This window comes from Malania oleifera, chromosome 11, assembly GCF_029873635.1.
Source record: "Malania oleifera isolate guangnan ecotype guangnan chromosome 11, ASM2987363v1, whole genome shotgun sequence".
Taxonomy (NCBI): Eukaryota; Viridiplantae; Streptophyta; class Magnoliopsida; order Santalales; family Ximeniaceae; genus Malania; species Malania oleifera.
The window spans coordinates 44,070,063-44,079,612 of record NC_080427.1 but is presented as its reverse complement, the minus strand read 5'-3'; the positions used below and the strand labels follow the sequence as shown (position 1 = coordinate 44,079,612).

The window sequence follows — 9,550 nt, the reverse complement described above, 5'->3', positions numbered from 1 at the left end:
TCAGATGAATACAATGCTGGGCCAGTATTAATTAATTTATTGCTCTTACCTTGGATCGCTCTTAATAAAATTCAAAACATATATTACAATACTTCTATATATATGAAGAAAGTCCAAAAATCTAAAAGAATGAGCCAATTGTTCTTTTTTATTCTCGAGGACATTAAACCTGGACTATTGCTGAACCCTGCCAAGAACACCAGCCTTCAGCCATTCACGGAAGTAGGACTGCATCTTATCACGATTAACAGCATTTCCAACATTCACCGTAGGAATTATCCTGTCGGGCTTCAAAAACTGAAATAGTGAAATTGTTGGGCGAGATATTTGAAAGGATTAGGGTTGTTATGGACAAAACCAAAGAAGCACGTACGTATATACAGCACGAACAAGTTAAAAATGATCCACTACCTGAACAAACTCTCTCAGCTCTGTGAAGCTGGAGTGCTCACTGTACGGCACCCCTGCATATGTAAATATGGGGATTACTGTTTAGTGGTCGCCCATGAGTCATAACAACCAATACTGTTTCAACACCTCTCTAAGATACGTGCTGAACAACATACTGGATATAGTGGGTTGAAAAAATTCGGCACCTCAAACAATTGCAAGCAAACTTTGACTCATAATACCATTATCATCATGCCTAATCAATTCAAACACAATAAAACTGAGATTCATGGGGAATGAACTAGCAAATGCTTCTTCTTCATCATTGTCATCATTATCATTATTATTTTTTATGTGTAAGATTGCTAGTCAAAACTATCTCACCATAAATCGTGATGTTGCCTCTAGAATTGGGTTTGATTAGATCCAACTGGTTGCCAATAGCCTCAGAGTATGTCCAGCCTGGTGAAATAAAGAATAGGACAAAAATAGAGGCGTGTAATTACTTTTGAGATTTTAGCAGTTCCTAGCAACATGAAGCATAAATTACAACCAGGGAGAAGGATCCATGAATAAGACAAAAGCTTGGTTGTTCGTTGTATGAACCATATTTAAAAAAATTAAAATTAAAAAATTCAGAGAGAATAAAAGTTCAACAGGTTGCAGCAACATATGTGAATCACCTGTTGGCCTAAATGCCAAAACCATTGTGTATTGATCCGCATAGGTCTTCAAGTATTGCTTTAGGTACTTAAGAACATCATAAGAACCACAATAGGAATCAATAAATGTAACAAAGAATAAATTATAAAATAAGGAATAAAAGGGAAACTTGAAATCAAACCTCAAATCGAAGAAATGATATGGGCAGAACATGAAGAAGTGAATCCTTTCCATCCGAACATAGACTCTCAGAAAGTGCAGGCCAACCAAAAGACTGCAGAATCCGCTTCCTTGAAGCATTTACATAAATTTTAACCTGAAGCAGTTAAATGGACATGTATTATGTTGCTTATATTTGGTACTCTGGATCCGTTCTGTTCTAGTCACCAAATTGGCCTCAATAGTGTTGCTTGTTCTTATTTATTCCTTTTTGTGACAGGGAAATGTACTACTAAATAATTAAGTAATTTACAGTTTGTGTAGCTCCATGATTCAATAAACTGAAAAACATCAATCTGGCATTGTTCTTCAGTGATCTAGCACATATAACTGGACTCATTTTCCAAAGACCTTTTGCACTTGAAATTTTAAAATGAAGATAATTTACTGGATGGAAGGCATTTGTTGGGAATAATTTATTATGACAAATGACAGGATCCAGTATCCAGATGCCATCATCGCCATTCAGCATCTGTACTCCCTATTTTCATACCATTGCAGTATTTAGAGCCAGAAACACATTTTACTGTCTGGGAAACAAATTTCCTCATTTTTGTCATTACCCACAACAAAATAACAAGTAATAACAATCATCTAGCAGGAAAAGGCAACCCAGCATACCCCTAGTGCCTCAGAAATGGAAAGATAAACACATTCTTTCCCAATGCTGTATGCCCCAACAATGACAAGGGTTTTGGGTTGCTTCTTAAGGAAGTTTGCAGTAACCCTCACAACAAAACTCAACACATCTTCTTTGGAAGGGAACCTGAAACAACAATGATGTCTCAATGTTCAAAAATAATACACAAAGTGATAACAAATCAAACTGGAGACAGAATGAAACGAGGGTTGTTTCTTACTTGTACTTCGGGTTGCAATATGTTGTATCCAGATAAAGCACATTAACCCGTTGGTTGACAAGAACAGGATAAGCTTGCATTGCTTTACAAGCTCGGAAGTCTCCAGTATGCAAATGGTTTTGTCCATTTGGGAGACGGAAGAGGATCAGAGCTGCACCTGGGCAATGATTAGCTTCAAGCATTGTTACTTTAATTCCTTGAACAACATGTTCAACGTTGAACTCCAAAGGATGAATAAATCTGAAAAAAAATAAATGAAATAAATAAATACAGAAGCATAGAAGACAATCCTTAATCCACAGTTACTTTCCAATTGAGAACATTTTGTTTCCAGTATAACTGAAAGAAGGTATCCATAACAAACCCAACAAGAAAAGGGAAAAGCACAAAGAGGGATGGAGTTTCTTACAATGGATTTACAGAGACGCACATTCTAATTAGGCGAGCGGTGAGAAGAGTGCAATAGATAGGACCATGAGACCATCCCTTGGTCAAGCCACCATAGTGATCAGAGTGAAAGTGTGTTAGAAAATATGCCGAGCATCCATCAATATGACCATAGCGGAATGCATCTACAGCAAAGGGCGTTCCTACATGATCAATGAAGAGTCTTGGTTAGAACAACTACATGTAGTGCAGTAAATTTGCTGTTGAAGATGCAGATATTAGGCCTGTTACTGTTAATCTTTCTATTTTTGCTCTCCAAAATTTAGTGTTTAATGTTCGTTCATTAGCAGCATGAGATTAACTTGAGAGTGGATTTCTAGTAAAGTTGTACATTTTAAAAAAAAATGTGGAGATGGATGATTTTAATAACGCAAAAGTCAAAATAATTCCAAATTCGAGGCTTGAACTCCATGCTACTTGTTGTTTGAGGTGGCCCTTATACTTTGGTTTTCTTAAACAAAGAAGAAAGAAGAAAAACATAAAGGGGCAACACAGTAGGGACTCGTCGACGAGTGCCCTGTGCTCGTCGACGAGTAGATCCCGAAAGCAAGAAAATCTCAGAGTTTTGGACACGTCGACGAATGCCCTGTTCTCGTCGACGAGTGGTATTCTATGGATCGTCGCCGAATCTCCTGTACTCGTCAACGAAAACACCTGGGCTGCGAACAGTTTTTCTGAATTTTGAATTTGAATGTTGGGTAATTGGGTAATTGGAGGGAAACCTCCGAGGGATTATTATATATGTCATTCTAGGCATATATTAATAGAGAGTGTGATCATTTAAGAAGTGTATTGTGTACTTTGAAATTTCCTTAGTGAAATTTTTGTGCCATTGCTTCCGTAGATGTAGGCTTTGATAAAACACGTAAATGTTGTTGTTGTTTTTGTTTTTCTGGTTGTGTTTCATTTACTTGTTGTATATATATTCCATTGTGCTTCGTATTTATCCCATCCATATCACAACAAATTGGTATCAAAGAGATTGTTGTCATGGCATCAGGATCATCTTCTGCAAAATTTGACATCGCTAAATTTGATGGAACCGGAAATTTTGGTTTATGGCAGAGGAAAGTGAAAGACATTCTTGTACAACAAGGAATGGGAAAGGCATTACTTGGTGTTCAATCGAATGGAATGGATGAGGCAACATGGGGAGAATTGCAAGCAAAGGCCGCTTCTACAATATGCTTATGTGTGGCCGAAGAACTACTCTATCGGGGGATGGGGGAGGATTCTCCAGCGGCTATATGGCAAAAGTTAGAGAGCCGGTACATGTCCAAATCTCTCAATAATAAACTTTTTCTTAAGCAACGTTTGTATTGGCTTACGATGGTTGAAGGATCAAACTTAGATCAACACATTAATGCTTTCAATCAAATTATTAGTGATTTGATGAGAGTTGATGTTAAGTTTGATGAGGATGACAAAGCTTTGATATAACTCTTTGCCCTCGACTCATACCTATGAAAATCTTGTGACCACTCTTACGTGGGGAAAATAAACTCTTGATCTTGAAGAGGTAACAAATGCTTTGTTAAATTTTCATCAAAGATGGAAGATATGTGATGAAGGAGAAGGACTTGTGGTAAAAGGTAATAACAAGCGAAGCAAAGGAAAATCCAAACATGGATCAAATCAAAAATCCCGAAATCAATCCAAGAAGAAAAAAGAAATCCAGTGTTATAAATGCGGTAAAAAGAGGCATGTGAAACCAAAGTGTCCGGATTGGAAGAAGGAAAATTCTAAGAAACATGAGGGTACTTCAAAATCTGTGAATGTTGTTCAAGAAGGTTCAACGTGTAGTGATGGTGATGTTTTATCAGTTTCAGCAGGGTCTGATAATCTAACGGACTCTTGGATACTTGACTCGGCATGTTCTTATGACATAACTTCAAACAAGGAATGGTTCAGCACTTACAGGTTAGTGAATTCTAGATCAGTTCTTATGGGTAATGATGCTTCTTGCAAAATCATTGGCATAGGAAATGTAAAGATAAAAATCTTTGATGGTGCTGTAAGAACGTTGTGTAATGTGAGACATATACCAAAGTTGAGGAAGAGTTTGATATCACTTGGAACGTTAGATTATAATGACTTTAATTACAAGCCCAAAGGTGGAGTTCTAACGGTATGGAAAGGTAATATGACTGTAATGAAAGGGCAGAAACTGGATGGGAATATCTACACATTGCAGGAAACTACTGTTGTAGGTAGAGAGCTGCAGCCATAGATGCTGAATCAGATGAGACCGTCTTGTAGCATATGTGCTTTAGGCATATGGGGGAACACGGCATGAAAGAACTACACAAGAGGAAATTGTTGAAGAACTTAAAATCATGTTAGTTGGAATTTTACAGGATTTGTGTTCTTAGAAAACAAAACAACACAAAGTTCATATCAGCTATACACAAGACAAAAGGTAATCTTGATTATTTGCATTCACATGTTTGGGGCCCAATTAGAGTTGCATCAAAGGGTGGACGTGTATTATGTGAGTTTCATTGATGATTACTCCTGAAAGATCTGAGTTTACTTCATGCGTCACAAATCAAATACGTTTGCCAAGTTTAAGATTTGGAAGGCTGAAGTGGAGAACCTGACAGGAAGGAGAATCAAATACTTAAGGTCGGATAATGGGACCAAGTACGTTAATTCTCGATTTATGGAGTTTTGTGCAAAGCAGGGCATCAAGAGACACTTTCCAGTTTGCCGGACACCTCAGCAAAATGGTATGGCGGAACAAATGAATCGAACTCTTTCTGAAAGAGCTTGGTATCTCAAATTAAATACAGGGCTACCGAAAAACTTCTGGACTGAGGCAGTGAATATGGCTTGTTTTCTGATAAACCGATCACCAAGGGCGTCACTAGAGGGTACAGTGGCAGAAGAGGTCTGGACGGGAAATACAGTATACTACTCCAAATTGAAGGTATTCGGGCGCCCAGCCTATGTTTACATATCTAGTTAGGAGAGGTCTAAACTTGACCCAAAATCTCGTCGTTACATCTTTTTGGGATATCCAGATGGTGTAAAGGGGTACAAGCTATGGGACCCAATGGAAAACAAGATGGTGGTCAGGGATGTAGTCTTTGATGAGAAGACTATGGTAAAGCGTACTCAAGAGTGTGATGAACAGAAACAGGAGTCAAAAAGCTGGGGTAGTGATGAACATGTTGTGCAGGTAGAGTTGGAAACTCAAGGCAACAGAAATGATTAAGGTCCTATGGTTGCAAGGAGTTCTAACTCGGGAAACTTGTAAGTCGATAATATTCCTACACAGAGATCCAGACACACTATCAGGCCTCCACCAAGATATGGATTTGAAGAGTTAATATCTTATACTTTCCTTACTAGTTTCAACGATCCAATTACATTTCAAAAGGCAGTGCACAGTTAGGAGAAAGATAGGTGGATGGGTGCAATGATTAAGGAGATGGAATCATTACATAACAAACAAACTTGGGATTTGGTCGAACTTCCAAATGGGAAGAGACCGATAGGTTACAAATGGGTATATAGGAAGATGGAAACAAATTCAGAAAAAGAATGAGAGAAATTCAAGGCACGGTTGGTAGCAAAAGAATACCCACAGAAGAATGGGATAGATTATGATGAGATTTTTTCTCCAGTAGTCTGACATACTTCTATCAGAATTGTGTTGGGGTTGGTAGTTCATTATGATTTTCATTTGGAACAAATGAATGTGAAGACGGCGTTTCTTCACGATGACTTTGAGGAACAAATCTACATGGTACAGCCGGAGGGATTCATTGAACCAGGAAAAGAAAATTTAGTTTGCAGATTAAAGAAATCTCTTTATGGGCTAAAACAGTCTCTAAGGCAATGGTATAAACGGTTTGATTCTTACATGATCAAGATTGGCTACAAGAGATGTGAGTATGACTGTTGCGTATATGTGAACAAGCTTAAGGATGGTTTTCTTATTTTCCTGTTATTGTACGTTGATGATATGTTGATAGCTGCAAAAGATTTAACTAAGATAAATCAGTTAAACGACATATTGCATAAGGAATTTGACATGAAGGATCTTGGCTCGACCAACAAAATACTTGAGATGGAGATTCGCCGTGACAGAACTACAAAAAGATTATGGTTATCTCAGGGTGGTTATGTATATAAAGTTTTGGAAAAGTTTAGCATGACTAATGCAAGACCGGTGCGTACGCCTCTAGCGAAACATTTCAAGTTGTCTACTGCAGATTGCCCAAGTTCAGATGAGGAAATCTAGGACATGTCAAAGGTCTCCTATGCTAGTGCTGTGGCAAGTTTGATGTATGTCATGATGTGTACGAGGCCAGATTTGGCTCATGCGGTGAGCGTGATAAGTAAGTTTCTCTCTAATCTAGAAAGGCAACATTGGGAAGCCGTCAAATGGATACTTAGATACTTATGGGGAACATCGGGATATGGCATCATGTTCAACAAACAATAAGGTTGTCCTTCGGTTAAGGGGTTTGTTGATACTGATTATGCTAGAGATATGGATGATAGAAGGTCTATAACGGGATATGTGTTTACCCTTGTAGGAGGACCGATGTGTTGGAGATCCATGGTACAGTCTCTAGTAGCATTATCCACAACTGAGGCAGAATATATGGTAGTTGCCGAAACTACAAAGGAAGCCTTATGGCTTACTGGTTTACAGGAGCGGCTCTTCACAATAAGGGCCCCTAGGCGAATGATTTGATTAGGAGCCCTTAATATTTTATTTTATTTTTATTTTTATTTAAAATTAATTTTTCTGAGTACATCAAATAATTTTAGTTGCACTGCATGTGCACTCCACCCACCAAACACGTGAATTCCATAAAATAATGTTAATATGATTATATTAAAAAAAATTTGGGGGCCCCAAAAGGCAAGCACCTCAGTGGCCTTAATGAAGAGCAGGCCCTGCTGGCTTAGTCAGAGAGCTGAGATTACAGCAAGATGGAGTATTACTGCATTGTGATAATCAGAGTGTCATTTACTTGGCGAATGATTAGATATGCCATGCTAGAACCAAGCACATTGATGTGAGGTTCCACAGGGTTTGAGAATTGATTGCTTCGGGTGAGCTTGTGTTGGAGAAAGTTCACACATCTGAAAATGTAGCAGATATTCTGACAAAATTGGTTACTTCTGAGAAGTTCAAGCACTGCTTGGACTTACTCCATGTCTCCAATTGATAGAAGGGAGACAAACCCAACCAATCGTTTCAAGTTCAAGGTGAAGCAGTTAGACATGTTTTTCAAGATTCTCCTAAGGGGGCGTATAATCGCCAAGGTGGAGATTGTTGTTTGAGGTGTGGCTCTTATACTTTGGTTTTCTTAAACAAAGAAGGACAAAGAAAAACATAAAGGGACAACACAGCAGAGACTCATTGACGAGTGCCCTGTGCTCGTCGACGAGTAGATCCCGAGAGCAGGAAAATCTCAGAATTCTGAACTCGTCGACGAATGTCCTGTTCTCGTCAACAAGTAGTCTTCTATGGATCGTCGCCGAATCTCCTATACTCGTCAACGAAAACACCTGGGCTGCAAACAGTTTTTCTGAATTTTGAATTTGAATGTTGGGTAGTTGGGTAATCGGAGGGAAACCTCCGAGGGATTATTATATACGTCATTCTAGGCATATATTAATAGAGAGTGTGATCATTTAAGAAGTGTATTGTGTACTTCGAAATTTCCTCAGTGAAATTTATGTGTCATTGCTTCCGTAGATGTAGGCTTTGATAAAACACGTAAATGTTGTTGTTGTTTTTGTTTCTGGTTGTGTTTCATTTACTTGTTGTATATATTCCATTGTGCTTCGTATTTATCCCATCCATATCACAACACTACTGCTAAATGCAGTGTGAATGTAATCAGTTTTCAGCAATCAGATAACAACAGAGCATCAACCAGAGGATTGATTCAAAAAGCAATGCAAAAAAAAAAAAGGAAATCCTACAGAAAACCTATTTGCTGTTGTTTTGTGATTTGAAGGGAAGAAAAGCACGAACACGCTAAAACAACCTCAAAATGAAATAAATAGAGTAATTTAACCTTTCAAAAACAAAAAGAATAAAATCATTTCTGCTTATGAAGAAGGCATCAGCGTTACCAGGAATCTTCTTATAAAAAGGGCAAAGGCGGGGGCGATTGTGGTGGTTGGGGCGTTGTAGGACATCAGACCGAGAAGGCTTTAACTCTATAGCGGGGGCCATCTTGTGTTTTTTGGGGGGAGGAAGAGATGACGATGACAGTGGTGGTGGTGGTGAGCGGTCATCCGAGGGGGATTTGGGAACCGGGGGCTTCGAGAAGCCCCAAATCTGGAAAAGGTTAGCCTGTTTGAGCCTCCCTCCTCTTCTGCTTTCGTCGGATGGCAGCAGGCACGACCAGTCTGTTCCACTGCTGTAGAAATCTGAAACAAAAGCTCTTTTGCCGTTGCCGTCGTCGTCGTCGTCGTCGTCGTTATTTTGAAGCGGGCGATTGCTGTCGTCTGTCTCCGATAGCAAGGAGAATGTGGGGAAACCATCGAGGTCGTCGGGTGGGAGAGGAGAGGAAGAGAGAGACGATGACGGCGACGGCAGATTATTAACACTCATCCGCCCGTTTGAGTTAATTCTCAATTCCTTCTCCCACACGGCCCTCCCTCTCTTCTTCCTTTGAATTCTGATGATGTTTTGAGATTTACTGACGCGCGCCAAATTCCAACTCTTCTCAGTCTGGTTTCCCTCTCCCGTGTTTGGAAGCCTGAATTTTTGTTTGGAATTTTTTAGTTTTGGATCTCAATTTAAAATTATATAGATTTAGACAAAATACATTATAAAATTATGTTATAAAATGATGCAAAAATTAATAATAAAAAAATAAAAATGAGCAGGAAAAGAAATGGAGACAAGACAGAAATTTACGTTATTTGACTATACCTACTCCACGGGCAAATAAGATCAAAACTTTACTATTTCGAGAGGAATTACAAAGTAA

At 38.7% G+C, this 9,550-nt stretch overlaps 1 protein-coding gene across 2 annotated transcripts; it reads right to left on the bottom strand.

Moving 5' to 3' along the window:
• Positions 1-17: 17 nt before the first annotated feature.
• Positions 18-9,324, bottom strand: LOC131168137 (DNA cross-link repair protein SNM1). 2 transcript variants are annotated; one of them, XR_009140223.1, is made up of 10 exons: positions 8,685-9,316; positions 2,542-2,722; positions 2,133-2,372; positions 1,894-2,038; positions 1,235-1,369; positions 1,074-1,140; positions 775-852; positions 597-646; positions 412-464; positions 279-297 (listed from the first exon to the last, which is right to left on the bottom strand). XR_009140223.1 is itself a non-coding variant. In XM_058127375.1 (9 exons), exons 1-9 carry the CDS (start codon positions 9,166-9,168, stop codon positions 175-177), a joined length of 1,506 nt encoding a protein of 501 aa, XP_057983358.1. In that variant the 5' UTR covers positions 9,169-9,324; the 3' UTR covers positions 18-174. The 2 variants fall into 2 exon arrangements, 1 of the variants encoding a protein (XP_057983358.1); XM_058127375.1 differs by lacking the exon at positions 597-646 and having other exon boundaries at positions 18-297; positions 8,685-9,324.
• Positions 9,325-9,550: the final 226 nt, after the last annotated feature.

What these genes read in the sequence shown, in the direction of transcription:
- LOC131168137 (XM_058127375.1), bottom strand. Translation starts at nt 9,168, where the DNA reads ATGAGTGTTAATAATCTGCCGTCGCCGTCATCGTCTCTCTCTTCCTCT. An exon ending in CCATTTCTGAGGCACTAGGG is followed by an intron (nt 1,370 to 1,893) that starts GTATGCTGGGTT and finishes TAACTGCTTCAG; the next exon opens with GTTAAAATTTATGTAAATGC. An exon ending in AGGCAACATCACGATTTATG is followed by an intron (nt 465 to 774) that starts GTGAGATAGTTT and finishes TTACATATGCAG; the next exon opens with GGGTGCCGTACAGTGAGCAC.